We start from the raw sequence: 26,223 nt of genomic DNA, 5'->3' as shown, positions 1-26,223 counted from the left end.
AAATGTGAATTTCTTAGTTTCATACAAATAGAACTTAACCTTTCATGTGCCAAATACTGTTACGTTACATTTCCCTTCAGAGCAATGTACCTTTTTCTACATATGCAGTATGTAGTTGACATAAAATCATTGGTGCCATGAGGACTATTTTTAAACTGAAATACAGCTGAACGATACACGGAGCAGCGCGCCTTCTTTCGATCCCACTCCCCGGGCGGCTTGGCCGAGGGGACCGGCCCCAGGGACCCCACGGCCGGGCCTCCCCCGATCAGCGAGGGATCGGAGGTGGCACCGCAGCCCAAGGAGAGGGAGCGGGGAGGGAGGGACGGGCCAGGCCTCTGGTGGCCATGCTGACCAGCCGTGTCCTCCCGGCACCGGTCACTGCTGAAGGCGAGGGGCAGGGGTGAGGCCGGGACTCCAAGCCGAAGGGATTTTTTTAGCGCCGCGGCTTCCTGCGGCCGCCGGCATCCCTCTCCGTTGGGGAGAGTGGGCCTCGGGTGGACAGGAGCGGCCGGGCCCCAGCCAGCCCGCCTCCGTCCCTCTGTCCACCCGGCTCTGTGGTTACGCCAACGCGGGGGAAGACGGCGGGTTCAGGGGAGGGGTGGAGAAGAAAGTCCATTTCTCCAATCGGCGGGGTTCAGCCCTGGCCGGGCTCCGGGCCTGCTTTAGAACATGTAGTCGTCACCTTAAATCAAGATGAGCTTTAATATCCATCACTGCACACTCCGACCTCGGCCCCGTCGCCGCCCCACCCGTGCCCTCCCGTTCCCACTGCCCGGGCCCACGGCCTGCTCTTCCCAGGGAAAAGCCTCTTCCCTCCCACGGCCACGACCCCGGGCCTACAGCGGGCTTCTCCCTCGTTCAGACTCCGGCCCCCAGAACTGCGATGGGGAGGAGGGAAAGCGGGCGGGGGGAAGGAGACGGGGGACGGGCCCAGGACATTTAGGGCTCTGCGCCTCGGGCTTTGAAGACGTGGACCTTCCCGCTAGAATTGCCCCCGGCCAGGACCGGGCGCGAGGGGTGCAGCGCGTTGATGGAGCAGACGGAGCCCAGCCAGTCCTCGTGGGCAAAGGAGTGCAGCAGCCGGCCGGCGGCGTGGAACACCTCGATGCGCCTCGGCCGGCTCAGGCTGCCCACCACGAAGCAGTCTTCCTGCTTGGGGTCCCAGACGGCCTGGAAGCGGCTCAGCCAGCGCCCCGTGTTGTTATTGTGCCTGTGGGGGGGTGCCTCAGTCACATCTCGGGACAGGGGGGTGGGCGGTCGTGCCCGGGGTCCACCTCGCTGACCCCCGGCTGACCCTGCTGCTCCGCCTCCCTGACGCTCCCAGCCGGGACCTTCCCTGGTGAAAAGGCCCGGCGACCCTTCGACCGGATCCCGGCAGGACGGTTTGAACAGAGGAAGAAGGGAATGCCATCCTCCCTGCCCTTCTGGCCTAGAATCCACTCCCGCCCTCGGGTAGAGGGGCTCTCGGCAGCCCCCGGGGCCCGACCCGGCCAGGGCAGGGTATAGACGAACGGTCCTGGGGGAGAACTGTAAGGGGAGACGGCCCCGCGAGGGACACCAATGGACCCAGCCACGTGGCCGTGGGCACAGACCCCTTCCCCCGCCGCCCCCGGCATACCTGACCGTGGTGACAAGAGGGGCTTTGGATCCTAGGCAGCTGGTGTCGAAGACCCTGGGATGAAAAGCAAAGCCCACATCAACCAGAAGCTCCTCCCTGGAGAGCCGATCGCAGCACGTGGCACGGCCCAGCCCGGTGCTCCGACTCCCCTCTGATGGGGCAAGGCGGCAGGGGCGATGCCTCTGTCCAGGCAAACCCCCAGAGACAGGGTCAACCCTGCCAGCCATCCTGGGGAGGAGGTGGAGGGCACCTGCCCAGGGCCCGAGCCTCGACTGAGTGACCTTAGAAGTACCCAAAACCTCCTCTGATCTCGCTGCTCCCCGAGCCACCGCTCCGGAGCAGCCGCCAAAAACTGTGCCCACTTTGCTCAGAGGCTGGCAGGGCAGGATCCTAACTGCGAGGTGAAGGGACGCGACGGAGCCCCGCGCCACCCCGCCCCACGCACGCACGTGGACTCACCGCAAATTGTCGTCGGCACACGTGGTCACGACCCTGCAGCCGGTGGTGGGGGAGAAATAGGCCGAAGCGAGGCTCTTGGTGTGCCCCGGGAGAGAGAGCAGGGGCCGGTTGCGTTGGGGCTTGAGGCAGCGCACATCGAAGATCGAAACGTTCCTGCGACAAAGGGTTTTGCAGCTTTCGGGGGGCTCCCACGGGAAGCGTCCCCCTCTCGTCGCCGCGACGGCCGCAGGATCGCCTAGCCTTCACCGTTTGAAGGGCAAACAGTGATTCGGACCGGCCAGAAAGTGCCGTCGGCGCAGGGCGATGCCAACTCTTTCGGCTTCGGGCTGGCAGGGCTGCGAGCGAGGGCAGGGCCGCCGTCGGGTGGATTCAGGGAGGGAGTTCTTAGCGGGGGCCCTCCCGAGGAGAGGAACGTGCCTACCGACTCTATTGTAGTCGCCCAAGTGCTTAGTACAGAGCCCTCTGGGATTGACAGAGTTTCTGCGGTCTTCCAGCAGTGCCCGCAGACAATACAAAGCCAGATACCCCCGTGACACTGTTCTAGAATTTTCCATAATAATAATAATAGCATTTATTAAGCGCTTACTACGTGCAAAGCACTGTTCTAAGCGCTGGGGAGGCAGCGTGGCTCAGTGGCAAGAGCCCGGGCTATGGAGTCAGAGGTCATCGGTTCGAATCCCTGCTCTGCCAATTGTCAGCTGTGTGACTTCAGGGCAAGTCACTTCACTTCTCTGTGCCTCAGTTCCCTCATCTGTACAATGGGGATGAAGACTGCGAGCCCCCCGTGGGACAACCTAATCGCCCTGTAACCCCCCCGGCGCTTAGAACAGTGCTTTGCACATAGTAAGCGCTTAATAAATGCCATTATTATTTCCAGAGCTTAGAACAGTGCTTTGCACATAGTAAGCGCTTAATGCCATTATTATTTCCAGCGCTTAGAACAGTGCTTTGCACATAGTAAGCGCTTAATGCCATTATTATTTCCAGTGCTTAGAACAGTGCTTTGCACATAGTAAGCGCTTATCATCATCATCATCAATCGTATTTATTGAGCGCTTACTATGTGCAGAGCACTGTACTAAGCGCTTGGGAAGTACAAATTGGCAACACATAGAGACAGTCCCTACCCAACAGTGGGCTCACAGTCTAAAAGGGGGAGACAGAGAACAAAACCAAACATACTAACAAAATAAAATAAATAGGATAGATATGTACAAGTAAAATAGAGTAATAAATATGTACAAACATATATACCTATATACAGGTGCTGTGGTGAAGGGAAGGAGGTAAGAAGGGGGGGACGGAGAGGGGGACGAGGGGGAGAGGAAGGAAGGGGCTCAGTCTGGGAAGGCCTCCTGGAGGAGGTGAGCTCTCAGCAGGGCCTTAATAAATGTCATTATTATTATTACAAGGTGATCAGGTTGTCCACGGGGGGGGCTCACGGTCTTAATCCCCATTTTCCAGGTGTGGTCACTGAGGCCCAGAGAAGTGAAGTGACTTGCCCAAAGTCACCCCGCTGACAAGTGGCGGAGCCGGGATTGACTCCCAAGCCCGGGCTCTTTCCATCATCATCATCATCAATCGTATTTATTGAGCGCTTCCTATGTGCAGAGCACTGTACTAAGCGCTTGGGAAGTACAAATTGGCAGCATATAGAGACAGTCCCTACCCAACAGTGGGCTCACAGTCTAAAAGGCGGAGACGCTGCTTCCATCTCGCCCCAAAGACAAGGAGCTCCTGGTCTGTACTCTCAGAGGGCTGGCTGCGGATTCTGTTGGCCCCCATGGTTCCACTGGCCTGGTTGGCGCCCGTCCCAGGATCACCAAGAGGTTTTTCGGGACAATTAAGCCACGTGTGGGGAAAAAAGGCCGCCTCGCCCGCCCCCGCGGACCCAACGTGGGCCTCCCCCAGAGTCCCACTCGCTCAGCGTCCCCCCCCCCGGCCCCCAGGCCGGACTCACCTGGCGCCCGCGGCCACGAAATACTGCCTGTGCAGCGGGTGGCCGTGAACGGTCCTCACCAAGCCGGGCCCGAGGTCTGCCCACTGCACGGGGGCCGGGGCCCGCCTGTCCACCACAGCCACTCCGCCATTCCAGTGCCCCACGAGCAGGGACGAGGCGTCGTCCGACAGGAAGGTGAAGGAGGAAAGGGCCAGCTCTTGGTTCCTGTACACCTACGGAGGCGGGGGGCCCGTTAAGAGAGACCGGCCCCCGGATGGGGGGCCTGGGGCCGACCCCCCACTTTTGTTCCGAGCGCGGGCGGGGAGGGGCCCTTTCCCATCCGGCCCCCGCTCCGCCGGCCCCCGTGGCGGCCGCGCTGACCTCGTCGAACACGGCCCGGGAGAAGTCCGCGCACCGCAGGGTCCCGTCGTAGCTCAGCGACAGCAGGTGGGCGGGGTTCGCGGGCGAGAAGTACAGGCAGCTCACGGCCCGGATGTGGGGGGCAAACGTGTGCACCCCCGCCGCTTTCGGACCCCGATCCTGAAACAGATCGGGAAGGGCGCGGGGAGACCCAGAAACGGGGTAGAGAACCGGTTACCAGTGCTGATCGCTGTTCCCTGCGGCCCCCCAAAAAATCAGGCGGGTCCCGCCCCTCAGACCAGGCAATTCGGTACGGCCACCACCAACGGCAATAGCAGTCAAACCCATCCCAACTCCTCCACTTATCAGCTGTGTGACTTCGGGCCAGTCACTTAACTTCTCTGTGCCTCAGTTACCTCCTCTGTAAAATGGGGATTAAGACTGTGAGCCCCACGTGGGACCACTTGATTACCTTGTGTCTCCCCCAGCGCTTAGAACAGTGCTTGGCACATAGTAAGCGCTTAATAAATACCAATATCATCATCATCAAATCATCATCACATCCAGACACAGAGAACCCTCTAATCTCCCTCCCACTTTCTCAAGACTGGAAGCTCCTGTAGGATCAAGTCGTCCTCTTCTACTGTACTCTCCCAAGTGCTCAGCTCTGCCCACAATGCTCTGCCCACGTTAGACACCCATTAAATATTCACGACTAAATGATTTCCCCCATTGGACTGAAAGCTAAGATTCAGAATTATGTAATAATAATAATAATAATGGCATTTGTTAGGCACTTATGTGCAAAGCACTGTTCTAAGCACTGGGGGGATATAATAATAATAATAATGGTGGCATTTGTTAAGCCCTTACTATGTGCAAAGCACTGTTCTAAGCACCGGGGGGATATAATAATAATAATACTAATAATAATGATGATGATGATGATGGCATTTGTTAAGCTCTTACTATGTGCAAAGCGCTGTTCTAAGCACTGGGGGGGATACAAGGTGATCAGGTTGTCCCCCGTGGGGCTCACAGTCTTAATCCCCATTTTACAGATGAGGTAACGGAGGCTCAGAGACGTTAAGTGACTTGCCCAAGGTCACACAGCAGACATGTGGAAGAGCCGAAATTCGAACCCATGACCCCTGACTCCAAAGCCCAGGCTCTTTCCACCGAGCCACGCTGCTTCTCAGTAGATGTCTACTGATCTACTGCCCCTTCCAAGAGCCCAGTACGGTTCTGTGCAAACAGTGGGTGTTTAGTATATCCAACTGATGGATTAATTGATTTTTTTCAATGGTATTTGTTAAGCATTTTCTATGTGCCAGGCATTGTACGAAGCATTCATTCATTCAATCCTATTTATTGAGCGCTTACTGTGTGCAGATCACTGTACTAAGCGCTTGGGAAGTACGAGTTGGCAACATATCAATGGGCTCATAGTCTGGAAGGTGGAGACTTGTAGACTTATTAGACTTCTTACCTCCCTACCCGCCTTACCTCCTTCCCTTCCCCACAGCACCTGTATATATATATATATGTTTGTACATATTTATTACTCTATTTATTTTACTTGTACATATCTATTCTATTTATTTTATTTTGTTAATATGTTTGGTTTTGTTCTCTGTCTCCCCCTTCTAGACTGTGAGCCCACTGTTGGGTAGGGACCGTCTCTATATGTTGCCAACTTGTATTTCCCGAGCGCTTAGTACAGTGCTCTGTACACAGTAAGCACTCAATACATATGATTGGTTGATTGATTGATTGATTGGAGGTAGGGGGGTAGACACAATTTAATCAGCTTGGACTCAGTCCCTGTCCCACATGGGGCACACAATCTTAACCCCCATTTTACAGATGAGGCAACCGAGGCAGGGAGAAGTGAAGTGACTTGCCCAAGTTCTCACAGCGGACAAGTGGCGGAGCTGGGATTAGAACCCAGGTCTTCCCTCTGACTGATTGATTTATCTAGCTGTGAACCACTGGCTTTGGAGCAGACAGCGGAAAGCCACAGGCACCCCGAGCTGCTTTCATTCATTCATTCATTCATTCATTCATTCAATCGTATTTATTGAGCGTTTACTGTGTGCAGAGCACTGTACTAAGCGCTTGGGAAGTACAAATCGGCAACATCTAGAGACGATCCCTACCCGACAATGGGCTCACAGTCTAGATGGGGGAGACAGACGACAAAACAAGTGGACAGGTGTCAATGCCATCAGAATAAGTAGGATTATAGCTATATACACATCATTAGTAAAATAGAATAATAAGCACTTAGTACAGTACCCTGCACACGTAAACGCTTAATACATTTGAACCGAATACGTGTTACGTGGCACTCTTAGAGAAGCAGCGTGACTTGGTGGCAAAGAGCTCGGGTCACTTTTAGCTTCTCTGGGCCTCAGTGACCTCATCTGTAAAATGGGTAAGACTATGGAGCCCCACGTGGGACAATCTGATGACATTGTATCTCCTCTAGTGCTTAGAACAGTGCTTGGCACATAGTAAGCACTTAACAAATGCCATTATTATTATTATTATTATTATTATTATTATTATTATTCTTTGTGCTGCATCGCTCGTTCGCTCCTGGGACTTTCCAAAGGCAAGTCGATTTCAGGGGCCTGACCCATTACCACGGTTTTCGGGAGAAGTTACCCAATTAGTTGGTCCCAAACCACTTAGAGGAGCAGCATGGCCTAGTGACAACAGCCCGGGCTTGGGAGTCAGCGGTCATGGGTTCTAATCCCAGCTCCGCTACTTGTCTGCTGTGTGACCTTAGGGAAGTCACTTCACTTCTCTGTGCCTCAGGTACCTCATCTGTAAAATGGGGATTGAGACTGTAAGCCCCATGTGGGACAACCTGATTATCTTGTATCTACCCCAGTGCTTAGAACAGTGCTTGGCACATAGTAAGCGCTTAACAAATGCCATAATTATTATTATTATTGTGTAAAGAAGCATAATTCCTGGGTCTCCCTGTGAGTTATAAATGTCAAGCAGCCCGTGGGGGTTGTTCTGGGATGGCTGTGTCTCCTTTCCTTCCCCCACTCACATCCAAACCATCCCAAACTGCCCCAAAACAAGGCACTGCTATATCTCGGGGCCCTGGCCAAGTCCAGCCAGCGGCAGCGGTTTGCATTAGACCTGGAAGTGCCCCTGGCTAATAATAATAATAATAATAATAATAATAATAGTAATGGCATTTATTAAGGGCTTACTATGTGCAAAGCACTTTTCTAAGCGCTGGGGATGTTATAAGGTGATCAGGTTGTCCCACGGTGGGGGCTCACAGCCTTAATCCCCATTTTCCAGATGAGGTAACTGAGGCCCAGAGAAGTTAGGTGACTTGCCCAAAGTCACACAGCTGACATGAGGCGGAGCTGGGATTTGGCCATGACCTCTGACTCCAAAGCCCGGGCTCTTTCCGCTGAGCCACGCTGCTTCTAGGCTGATCGGCCCCCATCCTGGGGGAGGGAGTCGGGAAGCACGGTCAGGGTTGGGGGCTAAGAAGCGGACCCTCACTGGGCTCTGATCCCGCCACGGGCCGGTCTCCCGCCGCTCCCCCCAGCCCGGGGGGCAGCGGCCCTGACACTCATGCCGGAGGTCCTAGGGTTCAAATTAGAGCTGGCACGTGGTCCCTCTCTGGCCACTCACAATAAGGCCGAGGCCGTTGTGGTCTCAGTGATGCTTCGAGCCGTTCCCCAAATCCTAAGCCCGAGCTTCAACACGAAGTCCTTCTCTGCCCAGGTTCCGGGGCATCACCCCCTCCCAGATTCACCCACTGCCGGCCCCGAACACGAGCAGCTTACCAGATCCCACAGCCCGACCTGGCCAAGCCTGTCCCCGGCAGCCACCAGGAGCCGGCTCTCCGAGGGGTGGACGGCCAGGGAGAAGATTCGATCTTTGGTCACCTTGCAGACCGTCTCTTCGCTGACGGCCATTCCGCTCAGGCTGGCTCGGTAACTGCGGGGGACGGCGGAGAGGGTCAGCGGAAACGCTTTCCGAAAGCCAAAGCCGAGGAGCAAGGGAGTTTTCGGAAATTACCTTTCCAGGCTGGAGGGCTGCTGGATGGTGCTCCCGCTTGGCTGCGGATGGGAGAGACGACAGAGCGGCGTGTCACGGCCCAACTAGGGATGAGCTTTCCGCAATTTACCACCGGCACAGTGGAGGTCCGGGGCCCGGACCAACCGCCTCCGAAGCCAGAGACGTTGGAGAAGAGGGAGGGCGAGGAGCGGGTCCCCCGCCCCTCCACCAGGCCAAACCCAAGCCCCCCAAGTCCCACCGAGCCTCCGGCATCAGCCAGGCCCGGCAGCGGCTCAATCTCCAGAGGTCGGGGGGTGAGGCTTTGGGGCCTTACCCCCAGGTGCGCTTAGCTCACGCTAAGACCAACCTCCCACCCCCCCGCAAAGCCCGTCGCTCTGTCGAACGGTACCTGGCTCATCTCCGTCCACGTCTGCAGAAACTCCCCAAACACCTCATCCTTCGCCGTCTGGTTTGAGGGCACCATTTCCAAGGGCCCGGGTGGTGGCCCCGGCTGTCGGCGAAACAGACATCTGAATGACGATGACGACGATACCACTTCGGTTTCTATTTTCCCCAAGTACTTTCACATCAACCACCTCATTTCGTCCTCACCACAGCCCCGTGACGGCGTGGAGAGGCGGGTACTGCGCTCCCCATTTTACCGACGTGGGGAAGGAGGCCCAGGGAGGTGAAGTGACTTGTCCGGCGCCGAGCCGGGTTTGGACTCCCAGCCGTGGGCTCTTTCCTTCCACCAGGCTCATGCAGTCTTTCACCTGTCCTCTTGTTCTCTGCCCGCTTGGAATCCCCATTTGCCAGAGATTTGTGAAGGCGATGGGTCGGACCTCCGGTGGGCTATGGGGATGGCTCACCCCCCGGGAGGGGCAAAACCAATCCCTACAGGCCTTAAACTAGTCAAGGCAGGGCTGTGGAGAGCCTGGGACCTCGGAGGCCTTTACTGCCCCTCCGGGAGGTGGGAAGGGGGCAAGTGCTTTATCTCCAGGGTTTCACTCACCCCGACACGTCCCCCACCCCCCACTCCAACTAACTGCTTTCAACCCAACACCACAGGCAGTTGGGAGGGAAGATACAGAGAGAGAGCCAGCAGCAGAAAGACTACTGAAAACATGGCACAGTGGATAGAGCACGGGCCCGGGAGTTGGAAGGTCGTGGGTTCTAATCCTGGCTCCACCCCTTGTCTGCTGGGTGACCTTGGGCAAGTAGCTTCATTTCTCTGTGCCTCGGTTACCTCAGTTAAATGGGGATTGGGAGCGTGACCCCGACGTGGGACAGGGACTGTGTCCGACCTGATTTGCTTTTATCCACCCCAGCGCTTACTACAGTGCTTAACAAATACCACAATTATAATCGATTAATGAAAATTCATTCTAGGGAGGCAGACCCGTAAGATGAAGCCCGCCTGAGTACCAGGCGTCTCCCAGAATCACTCTGCTTAAGGTCTAGGAGACCCTCAGCCAGCCACTGACCCCAACCCCCAGAAGGACTGCTTTGGGGAGGTCACGGCCCATTCGTTTAGGAAGGAACTCGCCCAAAAAGGAAAAGGCAGAAAGAAGAATGTGGTGGCGAGGGGGAAGAGAGAGAAATATGGGTGGTAGAAGTGGCCCCAGGACGCTGTGGGACCCACGGCGTTTGAGTGATTGGCTTGTCTTTACTCCCGGCCGTGGCAGCAGAGCCACTGGAAGCCTGCTGGTTCTCAGGCACCCCGCTACTGCCCGGCTCCTCCTCCTCCCTCCTTTTTCCCCCCGTTTCTCACCTCCTCACTCCCACCTCCACTTTGTCGGTGTTATCCCTCTCCTGTTAGTAACAATAATAATCTCTGTGCTATTTGTTAAACGTTTACTATACAAGCTCTGGGGTAGAAACAAGATAATCCAGTTGGACGCTATCCCTGTCCCACCCAGGGCTCACAGGCTACAGGGAGGGAGAACAGGGATTGAATCCCCATTTTACAGATGAGAAAAGTGAGGTCTAGAGTAGTGCCCAAGAGGGGTAGGGAGGGGGTGTGGGAACTAAATCCTGCAGTCCTGGGTTCTATCCACTTGGCCATACTGCTCCCATGAGGAATTCTTTTTGCCAAGGGGAAGTGTTTTAGAAGTAGTTTTCCTAGTGAAAATTCCTCTCCGACCTGGTCCTTTGCAGGGAGAATCGTTCTCCAGAAGGCTGTGCCAAAGCTTGCGGGGAGTGACCCGGCCCCGGGAACCCCGATAAAATTCTGACTTGGTTTGGCCCGACAGGACCAGCAGGACTCCGGCAGAGCAGGGAGCGTCGGAAGAGCAAGACGAGGCCAGCCAGAAGCCGCCCTCCGAAAGACCATCGCCACGCTCTGCCCGGATCTCCGTCCCGCTGTGGGATTCCAGGAGCTACGTCCGAGCCAAATGGCAGCAGCTCCAGAGCCCTGGCGTCTCCCACGGCGCTCACTTTCCCGAGGGTCTCTAGTGGAATTCCCACTTACGCTTTCATCCGCGGCTAATTCTGGCTGTGCCGGCACCTGGGGTACCGGCACTCCTGACGGATCCGCTTTCAGCAACCGCATCGATCTTCGACGCGTCGTCTCGTCCGCCTCCTCCTTGGGTTTCTTTCTGCGGGAACCGGAGGGGATGGGGATGAGGAGTGCTAGTGGGGAGGGACCCTCCCCACCACCCCTGTTCCTGGGGCAGAACTCATTGGAGAGGGGAGGGAGGGCCTGTTGGGGGAAGGAGCTGTCCCTGCCGCCTCAAGGACAAATCTCCAAATTTCCAACACGGCTCATGTGGCCTGGTTCGCCCTTCCACTCCTTTCTTTCTTCCTGGGCTCTTGCTAAATGGCTCCTCAACTTCTTTTGTCCATTCTAACAGAATTACTCTCTCACTGCTTTTCCATATCAATTGACTCTCTCCCTACAGTCCTCCCTCTCCCCTCCTCTCTTCTCCCACCCCTCCCAAGGCTCTTGAACACTGACCCAAGGCCAAGCTATTTTAGGACTCCTACCCTGGGGGAACATGACTCTCGCTAGCCTCCCCCCGCCTCCCCCAATATCATCATCAATCGTATTTATTGAGCGCTTACTATGTGCAGAGCACTGTACTAAGCGCTTGGGAAGTACAAATTGGCAACATATAGAGACAGTCCCTACCCAACAGTGGGCTCACAGTCTAAAAGAGCAGAGCGCTGCTGGCTTCTAGTTGTGACTGAAGAGATTCCTGCCCTTCACACTTCCAAAACCTTTCAGGCGGCTCATTGTGGGCAGGGCTTGTGTCCGTTTATTGTTATACTGTACTCTCCCAAAAGCTTACTACTACTAATAATAATGAGGGTATTTGTGAAGCGCTTACTACGTACAAAGCACTGTTCTAAGCGCTGGGGGGATACAAGGTGATGAGGTTGTCCCACGTGGGGCTCACAGTCTTAATCCCCATTTTAAAGATGAGAGAACTGAGGCCCAGAGAAGTTAAGTGACTTGCCCAAAGTCACACAGCTGACAATTGGCGGAGCCGGGATTTGAACCCATGACCTTCCATTCATTCATTCAATTGTATTTATTGAGCGCTTACTGTGTGCACAGCACTGTACTAAGCGCTTGGGAAGTACAAGTTGGCAGCATATAGAGACGGTCCCTACCCAACAGTGGGCTCACAGTCTAGAAAGCCTGTGCTCTTTCCACTGAGCCACGCTGCTCCTCAGTGGTCTGCTACAGTGGTCCTACTACAGTGGTCTGCACACAGTAAGCGCTCAGTGAATACACCTGACAGACAGACTGCCATTCTGCCCAACGGTTTTGTGTTAGAAAGGATGAAAAAAGTTGCTTGTCATTTATGAGAGAGCTCTGCTTGGAAAGGAATCATCACTGACCCTTCGATCAAAGCAGGAGAAGGAAGACTATTCTAAGAGTGAGCTGGCGCTGCTCTGTCCGAAATGGACAGACGCGGGACAAATCATTGCCCACAGACTAACCATGCCTCACCCCCAGCAGCCCGTCCGTCAGTGGAATGTCCTGAGCGTCATCTGTAAGTGGAGCATTGTACTAAGTGCTGAGGGGAGCACAGAGAAGTAGGAGGCCTGGTGTAAACATCTCCCTTGGACAGCAAGAGGCTTGGTGAGTAGCCCAAATGCCCAGAGGTGGCAGGGAGGGGGACTGGGCTTTGCGTGGCAGGGCAGGGGGGGGGTGAGAGGATGGAGTGGTAGAGAAGCAGCGTGGCTCAGTGGAAAGAGCCCGGGCTTTGGAGTCAGAGGTCGTGGATTCAAATCCCGGCCCCGCCACTTGTCAGCTGTGTGACTTTGGGCAAGTCACTTAACTTCTCTGTTCCCTCATCTGTAAAATGAGGATTAAGACCGTGAGCCCCAAGTGGGACTACCTGATCACCTTGTATCCCCCCTCCAGCAGCTTAGAACAGTGCTTTGCACATAGTAAGTGCTTAACAAATACCAAAATTAATTATTATTATTATTAACTCAATTGCCTGGCCCTTCCCCTGGCAAAGCCCAAGTATGGCAAAGCCTGCCCTACTGCCAATGGTACCCCTTGACCTGTGACCTGTCCTTGAAGGGGCACTGGACTGTAGGCTTCAATCTGTGTCTCGGTTAGTGACTCTTGGTTCTCATCTTCCACTCTGCTTGTTGTTGGGTTACGGAATGGCCCCGCTCCACCCCCGCTCTCTGAGCTTCCCTCGTTTTTGGCATTCCTGGGCCTTTCCTTAATGTCCGATGCCAACGGGGCAGTTGGAGGGGCCCAGCGAGAGTATCATTCTGGGCAATGCAAGTGGAAGAGGAGAAGGGAGCCCTTCCGAGGGGAGGGCAGGTCCGAGTCGGTCAATCGGATTTATTGAGCGCTTACTGCGGGCAGAGCACTGTACTAAGCACTTGGGAGAGTACACTATAACATATAACGGACACGTTCCCTGCCCACAACGAGCTTACAGTCTAGAGGGAGAGACGGCCATTAATATGGGATCCCTCAAGGAAGGAATGGGGAGATGGGGGCAGCCGAGGAAAAGGTGGGGGGAGGTGCCCGGAGACAAGCAGAGGTGGCAGGCTGAGAGTCAAGAAGCACTCGGTTTCCAGGGTCCAACTGTCATCCAGACTCCAGCCGGGCCTTTCCCCTTGGCTGGTGAGGAAGGCTCGGCGGCTAGCCAGATCCAGCCGTTTCCTGGCCAGGAGACCCGGACACTCGCAGCTCTGCCCCCACCCCTGCAAGAGAACAGCAGTCGAGAGCAAGCGTGGAGGCTGCTCACCCCACAGTCACTTTACCTCTTGACTCCACAGGATGGCTTCCGGGTCGTCATTTTTTTCAGCTTGGCTGCCGCCTGGGAAAGAAACACAAAAAACTTCCCGTCAGCAATCAAGCCTTCCGCTTTGTGGGGGGCGGCTCACCGCTAAAGAAACACTCGTCAAGAGGCAGCAATATTGGGGTACGGGATCCCTGCACGGCCCAGGCGGCTCCAGGGCTACTTGTGGGTCGCCCTGGGAGACGTTCCAAGGTGTTCTACGTCCAGGATTCCTCACTTCACCAGGAGCTAGAAAACCAGGCTGAGGGTTTTCTACCCTCAGACAGCAGGGTGTGAGATTGGAAAATTTATTTTCGCACCTTTCCTCCACTAATGTTTTGTGCTTTAATTAGAACACTTACCAAGCAGTAAAAACCGCTGCAAATTGGGCGAGATCATTTAGATTTCTGGCAACGATGAGCTCTCAGTGACTGGGAGTTGTTCTCCCAGAATGATCTCTCTCATGGACCAAAGGGGAGACTCTATGTGCTCGCATCAGAAGCCACAGGCTCCTGAACGGAAAGGGGGTGAGGAGTACTGGGGGCTTTGGACCCCTCCAAATCCCAGACCCGGGCCTTGAGCCTTCCCCTTCCCCTCTTCCTTCCCCTCCCCCCCCCCCCCCCCCCCCCCCCCCCGCATGAAGCGGAAAGAGTACGGACCTGGGAATCGGAGGACCTGGGACCCAAACCCAGCTCTGTCCGTTGGCCAGCTATGTGATGACCTTAGGCAAATCACTTCTCTGTGCCTCAGTTCCCCCATCTGCAAAATGGGGATTCAATACCTATTCTCCCTCCTAATTAGACTGTGAGCCCTATGTGGGACTCTACCCCTATGTGTGTATCTACCCCAGAGCTTAGGACAATGCTTGGCACATAGTGTTTAACAATTTCCACAATTATTATTATTTTACTAGGTGAGAGCCCGTCTCCTGAGACATCCTCCGCCACTTTCAGCAATCACCCTGGAGTCCCCTCAGCAAGGACGGCGTTTCCCTTCAACTGGGAGAAAGCCCCACTCACCTCCAGTAGCTCAAGAGAAGCGAAGAATTTGGCATTTTCCTTTATGTTCTTTAGCCTCTTCCTTTCGTAGGCAGACAAGCCAGAAAAACTGCCCTGTAAGAAGATGGCAATGCCCAGCCCAGGGGCCTTTAGGTTCCTAGAAGGCACTTTTCAGCTACACCCATTCCCCCGAGCAGCCGGCAGCATCCCACCGGATGGCCCGGCCACGGGGAACGGGAGCCTCGATTCCTCCAAACCCCAGATCCCTACAACCGGCCCCGGGCGGGGCCTTTTCAGCTAAAATGGCCCGAAAGTAAAGACACAGAGGCGCAGCGTGGTCCGGTGGAAAAAGCACCGGCCACGTCAGAAGACATGGGTTCTAATCCCAGCTGACCAGTTGCTTGCTGCATCTTCAATCAATCAATCGTATTTATTGAGCGCTTACTATGTGCAGAGCACTGTACTAAGCGCTTGGGAAGTACAAACTGGCAACATCTTGGGCCTCAACTTCTCTGGGCCTCAATTTCCTCATCTGTAAAATGAAGACTTCTTTTTTTTTTTTTAATGGCATTTAAGCACTTACTATGTGCCAGGCACTGTATATCTATAAGCTGATGGGGTTGGACACAGTCCCTGTCCCACAGAGGGATAAAATTCTCAATTCCCCATTTTACAGGTGAGGTAACTGAGGCACAGTTAAGTGACTTGTGCAAGGTATAAGCTGTATAAGCTGAGGAGGTTGGACACAGTCCCTGTCCCACATAGGGATAAAATTCTCAATTCCCCATTTTACAAGTGAGGTAACTGAGGCACAGTTAAGTGTCTTGTGCAAGGTCATACAGCGGTCATACTGCCTGCCATGTGGCTCAGTGGAAAGAGCCCGGGCTTTGGAATCAGAGGTCATGGGTTCAAATCCCGGCTCTGCCAATAATAATAATAATAATAATAATAATAATAATAATGGCATTTATTAAGCGCTTACTATGTGCCAAGCACTGTTCTAAGCGCTGGGGGCATACAAGGTGATCAGGTTGCCCCACGTGGGGCTCACAGTCTTCATCCCCATTTTACAGATGAGGGAACTGAGGCCCAGAGAAGTGAAGTGACTTGCCCAAAGTCACACAGCTGACAATTGGCGGAGCTGGGATTTGAACCCATGACCTCCGACTCCAAAGCCCAGGTTCTTTCCACTGAGCCACGCTGCTTCCAGCTGTGTGACTTCGGGCAAGTCACTTAACTTCTCTGGGCCGAGATGTGGTGCAGCTGGGATTAGACCCTAGGTTCTTCTGACTCTCAGGCCCGGGCTCTCTCCATCATCATCATCATCATCAATCGTATTTATTGAGCGCTTACTGGGTGCAGAGCACTGGACTAAGCGCTTGGGAAGTCCAAGTTGGCAACATCTAGAGACAGTCCCTACCCAACAGTGGGCTCACAGTCTAAAAGGGGGAGACAGAGAACAAAACCAAACATACTAACAAAATAAAATAAATAGAATAGATATGTGCAAGTAAAATAGAGTAATAAATATGTACAAACATATATACATATATACAGGTATATATGTATATATGTTTGTATATATTTATATTATTTATATATATATATATACATATATTTATATATACATATATACAGGTATATATGTATATATACTCTCCACTAAACCACACTGCTGTTTCCCTCCTACTTAGACTGTGACATGCTGGACAGGGACTGTCTCCAATCTGACTGACTAGTATCTACCCCAGGGCTAAGAACAGTGCTTCACCCAGAATAGGTACTTAAAATAAGAATAGGGGTAGCAACAACAATAACCCAGATTTCTATGGAAGACCTTCCCTCTCATTTCTCTCTCAACCTCCCACCCCAAGGCTTTGTGTCCCATTCCCCACCCCGGGCCCCAATAAGGTAAGCGCAGGCCCCGTTGACCAGTACCCCCTTTCCAGGCAGACCCCGTCCACCCTCTGGCAGCCGCCTCCCCTGCCCTCTTCCCAACTGCTTAACCTGATCAACCCCCGGCGCTTAGTACAGTATTTGGCACATAGTGAACATCACAATTATTATTCTCATTGAAAACACCAGAACAGGAAAATGCTAACTCCAAGAAACTAGTTAACGTCAGTCTTACCCACGATGGACTGTCACTCTATCCGTCACTGGAACTTTTTAAGTACTTACTGTATTAAGCACTTGAGAAAGCACAATATAACAGAGAGAAGCATTATCCCGACTCCGCCAATTGTCAGCTGTGTTGACTTTGGGCAAGTCACTTAACTGCTCTGGGCCTCAGTTCCCTCATCTGTAAAATGGGGATTAAGACTCCTGCTCACAGCGGCCTCCTTTTGATCACAGAGGCGCCAATGCAGGGAATCCATTCTCAGAATGTGTAAAGGCCACATTGGAGCCTGTCTTTCTTCTATTCCCCCCACCCCCCACCTTACCTCCTTCCCCTCCCCACAGCACCTGTATATATGCATATGTGTTTGTACATATTTATTACTCTATTTTATTTGTACATATTTATTCTATTTTATTTTGTTAATGTGTTTTGTTTCGTTGTCTGTCTCCCCCTTCTAGACTGTGAGCCCGCTGTCGGGTAGGGACCGTCTCTCTATGTTGCCAACTTGGACTTCCCAAGCGCTTAGTCCAGTGCTCTGCACACAGTAAGCGTTCAATAAATACGATTGAATGAATGAATGAATGAATGACTGTGAGCCCCCCACCGTGAGACAACCTGATCACCTTGTAATCTCCCCAGCGCTTAGAACAGTGCTTTGCAATCAATCAATCAATCAATCGTATTTATTGAGCGCTTACTGTGTGCAGAGCACTGGACTAAGCGCTTGGGAAGTACAAGTCGGCAACACATAGAGACAGTCCCTACCCAACAGCGGGCTCACAGTCTAGAAGGGGGAGACAGAGAACAAAACCAAACATGTTAACAAAATAAAATAAATAGAATAGATATGTACAAGTAAGATAAATAGAGTTATAAATCCGTACAAATATATATACATATATACAGGTGCTGTGGGGAAGGGAAGGAGGTAGGGAGGGGGGGATGGAGAGGGGGACGAGGGGGAGAGGAAGGAAGGGGCTCAGTCTGGAAAGGCCTCCTGGAGGAGGTGAGCTCTCAGTAGGGCCTTAGTAAGCACATAGTAAGCGCTTAATAAATGCCGTCATTATTATTAAGTGGATACAACACAGGCCTGGACCTGGGTTGTAATCCCTGTTCCGCCAGCTATCTGCTGTTTGACCTTGGGCAAGTCACTTCACTTCTCTGAGCCTGGGCTACCTCATCTGTAGGGCAGGGGTTAAGACTGTGAGGCCCGTTTGGGACAGGGACTATGTCCGAATTGATTAACCGGTCTCTTCCCCAGCGTTCAGTACAGCGCCTGGTACCCTGGCACATAGTAAGTGCTTAACCAATACCGTTATAAAAGACAAACGGATTTGGTGGACACGTTCCCCGCCCACAAGGAGCTCACCTGGCACTCTCTCTCATCGCCGTCACTGTCATCTTCATCCTGGGGGCTGTCGGCGGCCGGAGCGGCCGTCTCGGGGGACAGTCGGGGGGCCTCTCTGCTTCTCCTGGGGCAGAGACTGAGGGGTTGGGACCCCGCCGGGCCTGTCGGGGCTCCGGGCTCCTCAGCTGCGTTTTCACCGGGGCCGCACTGCTTCGGCTCCAGGATCCTCCTGGGGAGGAACCCTTGGCGACCCGGGCCCTTTTTGAAGGACAGGGGGGTGAGGAGGATCCGGGCCTGCTTCGTCAGTACCGCAGTCCAGGCCGGGCTCGGGGAAAAGCTGGGTTTGCTTGGGTTTTCTTTAGGCGTGTTCTCCTGGGGAAATTCAGGGAGGGAAGGAACAGACAGTCTGCGTTTCACACCCGGTCCCATCCCTGTCCTTCCCGATGGGCTCCGGAGGGAGGGCGGGATGTAGGGAGAGGACTGTGAGCCCACTGTTGGGTAGGGACTTTCTCTATATGTTGCCAATTTGTACTTCCCAAGCGCTTAGTACAGTGCTCTGCACATAGTAAGCGCTCAATAAATACAATTGATGACGATGATGATAAGGAAGGAGTTGGGGTGGGGGGGAAGGAGCCAGGGAAGCAGATAAAGGACGGAGTGATAGAAGCGGCGTGGCTCAGTGGAAAGAGCCCGGGCTTTGGAGTCGGAGGTCATGGGTTCAAACCCCGGCTCCACCAATTGTTAGCTGTGTGACTTCGGGCAAGTCACTTCACTTCTCTGGGCCTCAGTTCCCTCATCTGGAAAATGGGGATTAAGACTGTGAGCCCCCTGAGGGACAACCTGATCACCTTGTAACCTCCCCAGTGCTTAGAACAGTGCTTTGCACATAGTAAGCGCTTAATAAATGCCATTATTATTATTATTATAGAGCGGGAGGAGATGAGGAAAAAGGGAGGGAGAGGAAGAGAAGCAGTGTGGCCTAGTGGATAGAGCACGGGCCCGTGAGTCACGGAGACCTGGGTTCGAAACCTGACTCCACCACATCTGCTGCGGGACCCTGAGCAAGTCACTTCACTTCTCTGGGCCTCCATGACCTCCGATGGGGATTAAGACTGTGAGCCCCATGTGGGACAGGGAGTCCGTCCACCCTGATTATCTCGTCTCTACCCCAGCGCTCAGTACAGCGCCTGACGCGTAGTAACAAAAACCACAGTCAGGAAGAAGGCGAGAGGGGGAGGGAGGGAGGAAGAGGGTGGGGGGAGGGAGGAAGAGAGAGAGGAGGAAGAAAAAGAGGGGGGAGGGGGGAGGAAGAGAGAAGCGCAGAGATAGATGGAGAGACAGATAACTGCCAAGTCCTGTTAATAATAATAATAATAATAATAATGGCATTTGTTAAGCGCTTACTATGTGCCAAGCACTGTTCTAAGCGCTGGGGACATACAAGGTGATCAGGTTGCCCCACGTGGGGCTCACAGTCTTCATCCCCATTTTTACAGATGAGGTAACTGAGGCTCCGAGAAGTTAAATGACTCGCCCGAGGTCACACAGCAGACATGTGGCGGAGCCGGGATTCGAACCCATGACGTCTGACTCCAAAGCCCATGCTCTTTCCACTGAGCCACGCTGCTTGTTGGCCAGAAAGCCCTGGAGTGACCCCGAGATCTGATGGGGGGAAAGAGTGTGAGTGGGTGTGTAGAGAGCCCTAGAGAGACCCCCAAACTCTGGTGAGGAGTGTGTGAGGGTTGTGTGTGTGCTTGGTCTCCCCCTGCCTGAGTGTGTGTGTGTAGAAAGCCCTGGAGAGACCCCGAACTCTGATGAAGCGTGTGTGTGTGGGGGGGGGTGTGCTTGGTCTCCCCCTGTCTGAGTGTGTGTGTGGAGAAAGCCCTGGAGAGCCCCCGAACTCTGATGAGGAGTGTGTGAGGGTTGTGTGTGTGCTTGGTCTCCCCCTGCCTGAGTGTGTGTGTGTGGAAAGCCCTGGAGAGACCCCGAACTCTGATGAGGAGTGTGTGAAGGGGTGTGTGTGTGTGTGTGTGTGTGTGGTTGATCTCCCCCTGTCTGAGTGTGTGTGGAGAAAGCCCTAGAGACACCCCGAACTCTGATGAGTGAGTGTGTGTGTGTGTGTGTGTGTGTGTGTGTGTGTGTGTGTGTGTGTGTGTGTGGTTGATCTCCCCCTGTCTGAGTGCGTGTGTAGAAAGCCCTGGAGAGACCCCGAACTCTGATGAGGAGTATGTGAGGGGGTGTGTGTGGTTGATCTCCCCCTGTCTGAGTGTGTTGGTGTGTCCTTGTGCGGTGTCTCCCTGAGTGTGGTGTGTGTGAGTGTGTGTGGTTGGTTTCGCCCTGAGTGTGTTTGTGTGTCCTTGTGTGGTGTCTCCCTGAGTGTGGGGTATTCATTCATTCAATCGTACTTATTGAGCGCTTACTGTGTGCAGAGCACTGGACTAGGCGCTTGGGAAGTCCAAGTTGGCAACATAGAGAGCCGGTCCCTACCCGACAGCGGGCTCACAGTCTAGAAGGGGGGAGACGGCCAACGAAACAAAACATATTAACTTCGAGACCAGCCATATTATCTTCTAGACTGTGAGCCCGCTGTCGGGTAGAACCCACTCCTTTAGACTGTGAGCCCGCTGTTGGGTAGGGCCCGTCTCTCTGTGTTGCCAACTTGGACTTCCCAAGCGCTTAGTCCAGTGCTCTGCACACAGTAAGCGCTCAATAAACACGATTGACTGGGTAGGGCCCGTCCCTAGATGTTGCCAACTTGGACTTCCCAAGCGCTTAGTCCAGTGCCCTGCACACAGTGGGCGCTCAATAAATACGATTGAATGAATGACTATTAACCAATATTAACCAAACATGTCCAAGTTTGTGGGGCCCGCTGAGAGGAAACTCCCCTCCTTCCGCCGCCCTCCCCGCCAAACGGCCCCGGGCTCACCAGTAACTGCGGCCCGACGCCATCCTGCCCATCCTGGCCATCCTGCCCATCCTCCTGGCCGTCGGGTCCGGACGACATCTTCTTCCCGCCGGGGCCGTTGTCACCTCACCGCCACCTCCTCGCAGTCACACACCTTCCCGCCCAGAGCAAGGGCTGCGGGGACAAACGGCCAAACAGTCGTCAGGGGGAGGGACACCGGGCCCAAGGGGGCGGACACCGGAAGGCCTGAAGGAGGGGCCTAGCCTCAAGGGCAAGGGCCGAGGGGAGGGACCAAACCTCAACAATAATAATAATAATAATAATAATAATAATGGCATTTACTAAGCGCTTACTATGTGCAAAGCACGGCTCACTCATTCTATCAGTCGTATTTCTTGAGCGCCTACTGTGTGCAGAGCACTGTATCAATCAATCAATCAATCAATCGTATTTATTGAGCGCTTACTGTGTGCAGAGCGCTGCATCAATCAATCAATCAATCGTATTTATTGAGCGCTTACTGTGTGCAGAGCACTGTATCAATCAATCAAATCAATCGTATTTATTGAGCGCTTACTGTGTGCAGAGCACTGGACTAAGAGCTTGGGAAGTCCAAGTTGGCAACATCTAGAGACGATTCCCTACCCAACAGCGGGCTCACAGTCTAAAAGGGGGAGACAGAGGACAAAACCAAACATGCTAACAAAATGAAAGAAATAGAATAGATTTGTACAAGTAAAATAAATAAATAGAGAGGAATAAATATGCACAAACATATATACATATGTACAGGGGCTGTGGGGAAGGGAAGGAGGTAAGATGGGGGGATGGAGAGGGGGACGAGGGGGAGAGGAAGGAAGGGGCTCAGTGTGGGAAGGCCTCCTGGAGGAGGTGAGCGCTCAGTAGGGCCTTGAAGGGAGGAAGAGAGCTAGCTTGGCGGATGGGCAGAGGGAAACCAAACCTCAATAATAATAATAATAATAATAATAATAATAATAATGGCATTTATTAAGCGCTTACTATGTGCAAAGCACGGCTCACTCATTCTATCAATCGTATTTATTGAGCGCTTACTGTGTGCGGAGCACTGTATCAATCAATCAATCAATCAATCGTATTTATTGAGCGCTTACTGTGTGCAGAGCACTGGACTAAGCGCTTGGGAAGTCCAAGTTGGCAACATAGACAGTCCCTACCCAACAGCGGGCTCACAGTCTAAAAGGGGGAGACAGAGAACAAAACCAAACATACTAACAAAATAAAAGAAACAGAATAGATATGTACAAGTAAAATAAATAAATAGAGTAATAAATATGTACAAACATATACATATATACAGGTGTTGTGGGGAAGGGAAGGAGGTAAGATGGGGGATGGAAAGGGGGATGAGGGGGAGAGGATAATAATAATAATGGTAGTTGTTAAGAGCTTACTATGTGCAAAGCACTGTACTAAGCGCTTGGGAAGTACAAGTACAAGAGAAGCAGCGTGGCTCAGTGGAAAGAGCCCGGGCTTTGGAGTCAGTGGTCATGGGTTCGAATCCCAGCTCAGCCAGTTGTCTGTGTGACTCTGGGCAAGTCACTTCACTTCTCTGCGCCTCAGTTACCTCATCTGTAAAATGGGGATGGACTGTGAGCCCCCTGTGGGACAACCCGATCACCTTGTAAACTCTCCAGCGCTTAGAACAGTGCTTTGCGTACAGTAAGTGCTAAATAAATGCCATTATTATTATTATTATTACAAGTTGGCAACATATAGAGACGGTCCCTACCCTAACAGTGGGCTCACAGTCTAGAAGGGGGGGACAGAGAACAAAACAAAACATAAGCGCTGAGGTAAATACAAGGTGATCGGGTTGTCCCACGAGGGGATAATAACAATAATAATAATGGTATTTGTTAAGCGCTTACTATGTGCCAAGCATGGTTCTAAGCGCTGAGGTAAATACAAGGAGATCGGGTTGTCCCACGGGGGGATAATAATAATAATGATGGTATTTGTTAGGCGCTTACTATATGCCAAGCACTGTTCTAAGCGCTGAGGTAGATACAAGGTGATCGGGTTGTCCCACGAGGGGATAATAATAATAATAATAATAATAATTATAATTATAATTATAATAATAATGGTGTTTGTTAAGCGCTTACTATGTGCCAAGCATGGGTCTAAGTGCTGAGGTAAATACCAGGTGATCGTGTTGTCCCACGGGGGGATAATAATGATGGTATTTGTTAAGTGCTTACTATGTGCCAAGCACAGTTCTAAGCACTGAGGTAAATACAAGGTGATCGGGTTGTCCCACGGGATAATAATAATAATAATAATAATAATAATAATAATAATAATAATAATGGTATTTGTTAAGTGCTTACTATGTGCAAAGCACGGTTCTAAGAGCTGAGGTAAATACAAGGTGATCGGATTGTCCCACGGTGGGATAATAATAATAATAATAATAATAATAATAATAATAATAATAATAATGGTATTTGTTAAGCGCTTACTATGTGCCAAGCACGGTTCTAAGTGCTGAGGTAGATACAAAGTGATCGGGTTGTCCCACGAGGGGACAATAATAATAATAATAATAATAATATTTGTTAAGCGCTTACTATGTGCCTAGCACGGTTGTAAGCGCTGAGGTAAATACAAGGTGATCGGGTTTCTCACGGGGGGGTAATAATAATAATGACGGTATTTGTTAAGCGCTTACTATGTGCCAAGCACGGCCTTAAGCGCTGAGGTAAATACAAGGTGATCAGGTTGTCCCAAGGGGGGATAATAATAATAATAATAATAATAATGGAATTTATTGAGCGCTTACTATGTGCAAAGCACGCTTCTAAGCGCTGAGGTAAATACCAGGTGATCGGGTTGACCCACGGGGGGATAATAATAATACTAATAATGGCATTTATTGAGCACTTACTATGTGCCAAGCACGGTTGTAAGCGCTGAGATACATACAAGGTGATCGGGTTGTCTCACGGGGGGATAATAATAATAATGATGGTATTTGTTAAGCGCTTACTATGTGCCAAGCACGGCTCTAAGCGCTGAGGTAAATACAAGGTGATCGGGTTGTCCCACGGGGTGATAGTAATAATAATAATGATAATGGTATTTGTTAAGCTCTTACTGTGTGCAAAGCACGGTTCTAAGCGCTGAGGTAAATACCAGGTGATCGGGTTGACCCACGGGGGGATAATAATAATAATAATAATGGCATTTATTGAGCGCTTACTATGTGCCAAGCACGGTTGTAAGCGCTGAGGTAAATACAAGGTGATCGGGCTGTCTCACGGGGGGATAATAATAATAATGATGGTATTCGTTAAGCGCTTACTATGTGCCAAGCACGGTTCTAAGCGCTGAGGTAAATACAAGGTGATCGGGTTGTCCCACGGGATAATAATAATAATAATAATAATAATAATAATAATGGTATTTGTTAAGCGCTTACTATGTGCAAAGCACGGTTCTAAGCGCTGAGGTAAATACCAGGTGATGGGGTTGTCCCAAGAGGTGATAATAATAATAATAATAATGGCATTTATTGAGCGCTTACTATGTGCAAAGCACGGTTCTAAGCGCTGAGGTAAATACCAGGTGATCGGGTTGTCCCACGGGGGGATAATAATAATAACAATAATAATGGCATTTATTGAGCGCTTACTATGTGCAAAGCACGGTTCTAAGCGCTGAGGTAAATACCAGGTGATCGGGTTGTCCCACGGGGGGGTAATAATAATAATAATAATAATAATAATGGCATTTATTGAGCGCTTACTATGTGCAAAGCACGGTTCTAAGCGCTGAGGCAAATACCAGGTGGTCGTGTTGTCCCACAGGGGGATGATAATAATAATGGTATTTATTAAGCGCTTACTATGTGCAAAGCACGGTTCTAAGCGCTGAGGTAAATACCAGGTGATCGGGTTGACCCACGGGGGGCTTACAGTCTTCATCCCCATTTTACAGATGAGGTAACTGAGGCCCAGAGAAGTGAAGTGACTTGCCCAAAGTCACCCAGCTGACAATTGGCGGAGCCGGGATTTGAACCCACGACCTCTGACTCCAAAGCCCGGGCTCTTTCCACTGAGCCACAATGCTCCTCAGTCTTCATCCCTATTCATTACATATTTATTCTATTTATTACATATTTATTCTATTTATTTTATTTTGTTAATATGTTTTGTTTTGTTCTCCGTCTCCCCCTTCTAGACCGTGAGCCCGCCGTTGGGTAGGGACCGTCTCTAGATGTTGCCAAGTTGGACTTCCCAAGCGCTTAGTCCAGTGCTCCGCAAGCAGTAAGCGCTCAATAAATACGATCGATTGATTGATTAATTCTAGACTGTGAGCCCGCCGTTGGGTAGGGACTGTCTCTCTAGGTTGCCAACTTGGACTTCCCAAGCGCTTAGTACAGTGCTCTGCACACAGTTAGCGCTTAATAAATACGATTGAATGAATGAATGAATGAATGAATGAATGAACGATTGAATGAATACGAATGAATGAATGAATGAACGATTGAATGAATACGAAAGAATGAATGAATGAATGAACGATTGAATGAATACGAATGAATGAACGAATGAATGAATGAATGAATATGAATGAATGAACGATTGAATGAATACGAATGAATGAATGAATGAACGAATGAATGAATGAACGATTGAATGAATACGAATGAATGAATGAATGAACGAATGAATGAATGAATGAATACGAATGAATGAATACGAATAAATGAACGATTGAATACGAATGAATGAATGAACGATTGAGTGAATGAACGATTGAATGAATGAATGAATGAATGAACGATTGAATGAATACGAATGAATGAATGAATGAAGGAATGAATGAACGATTGAATGAATACGAATGAATGAATGAATGAATGAATGAACGATTGAATGAATACGAATGAATGAACGAACGAACGAATGAATGAATGAACGAATGAATGAATGAATCTGCGAACGCCGGAAGTGCCCATTCCCCCCCTCCCACAACAACAACGGTCCGCAGGCATGCGCAGTGCGCGGCTGGGTCGGCCAGCCCGCCACCTTCCCAGAAGCCCCGGCCGGAAGTGGAGCGGAGCTTGGGAAGGGGTGAGGGCGGAAGTGACGTAGGAGCGGCGAGCCCTACTTCCGGTCCCGGTGT

General features: G+C 51.8%; 1 protein-coding gene across 3 annotated transcripts; it reads right to left on the bottom strand.

Annotated features, from left to right (window-relative positions):
* Nucleotides 1-704: 704 nt before the first annotated feature.
* WDR76 (WD repeat domain 76) lies at nucleotides 705-21,251 on the bottom strand. Of its 3 annotated transcripts, XM_038750208.1 has the most exons (13): nucleotides 21,073-21,251; nucleotides 18,165-18,515; nucleotides 14,695-14,787; nucleotides 13,659-13,714; nucleotides 10,888-11,014; nucleotides 8,827-8,928; nucleotides 8,439-8,479; nucleotides 8,204-8,357; nucleotides 4,401-4,559; nucleotides 4,041-4,252; nucleotides 2,081-2,233; nucleotides 1,622-1,675; nucleotides 705-1,213 (listed from the first exon to the last, which is right to left on the bottom strand). In XM_038750208.1, exons 1-13 carry the CDS (start codon nucleotides 21,148-21,150, stop codon nucleotides 943-945), a joined length of 1,851 nt encoding a protein of 616 aa, XP_038606136.1. In that variant the 5' UTR covers nucleotides 21,151-21,251; the 3' UTR covers nucleotides 705-942. The 3 variants fall into 3 exon arrangements, with proteins under 3 accessions (XP_038606136.1, XP_038606137.1, XP_038606138.1); XM_038750209.1 differs by lacking the exon at nucleotides 14,695-14,787; XM_038750210.1 differs by lacking the exon at nucleotides 18,165-18,515.
* Between the last annotated feature and the right edge of the window lie 4,972 nt (nucleotides 21,252-26,223).

Source organism: Tachyglossus aculeatus, chromosome 8 (assembly GCF_015852505.1).
Source record: "Tachyglossus aculeatus isolate mTacAcu1 chromosome 8, mTacAcu1.pri, whole genome shotgun sequence".
NCBI lineage: Eukaryota > Metazoa > Chordata > Mammalia > Monotremata > Tachyglossidae > Tachyglossus > Tachyglossus aculeatus.
The sequence above is the reverse complement of the archived record's forward strand: the minus strand, read 5'-3'. Positions and strand labels throughout refer to the sequence as shown.

Bases quoted from the DNA above. Each gene is read 5' to 3' on its own strand.
- WDR76 (XM_038750208.1), bottom strand. From the start codon at position 21,150: ATGTCGTCCGGACCCGACGGCCAGGAGGATGGGCAGGATGGCCAGGAT. The intron at 8,929-10,887 runs GTAAGTGGGAAT...TTTCGCCGACAG, and splicing joins AATTAGCCGCGGATGAAAGC to CCGGGGCCACCACCCGGGCC. The intron at 1,214-1,621 runs GTATGCCGGGGG...ACCCCCCCACAG, and splicing joins CCTCTTGTCACCACGGTCAG to GCACAATAACAACACGGGGC.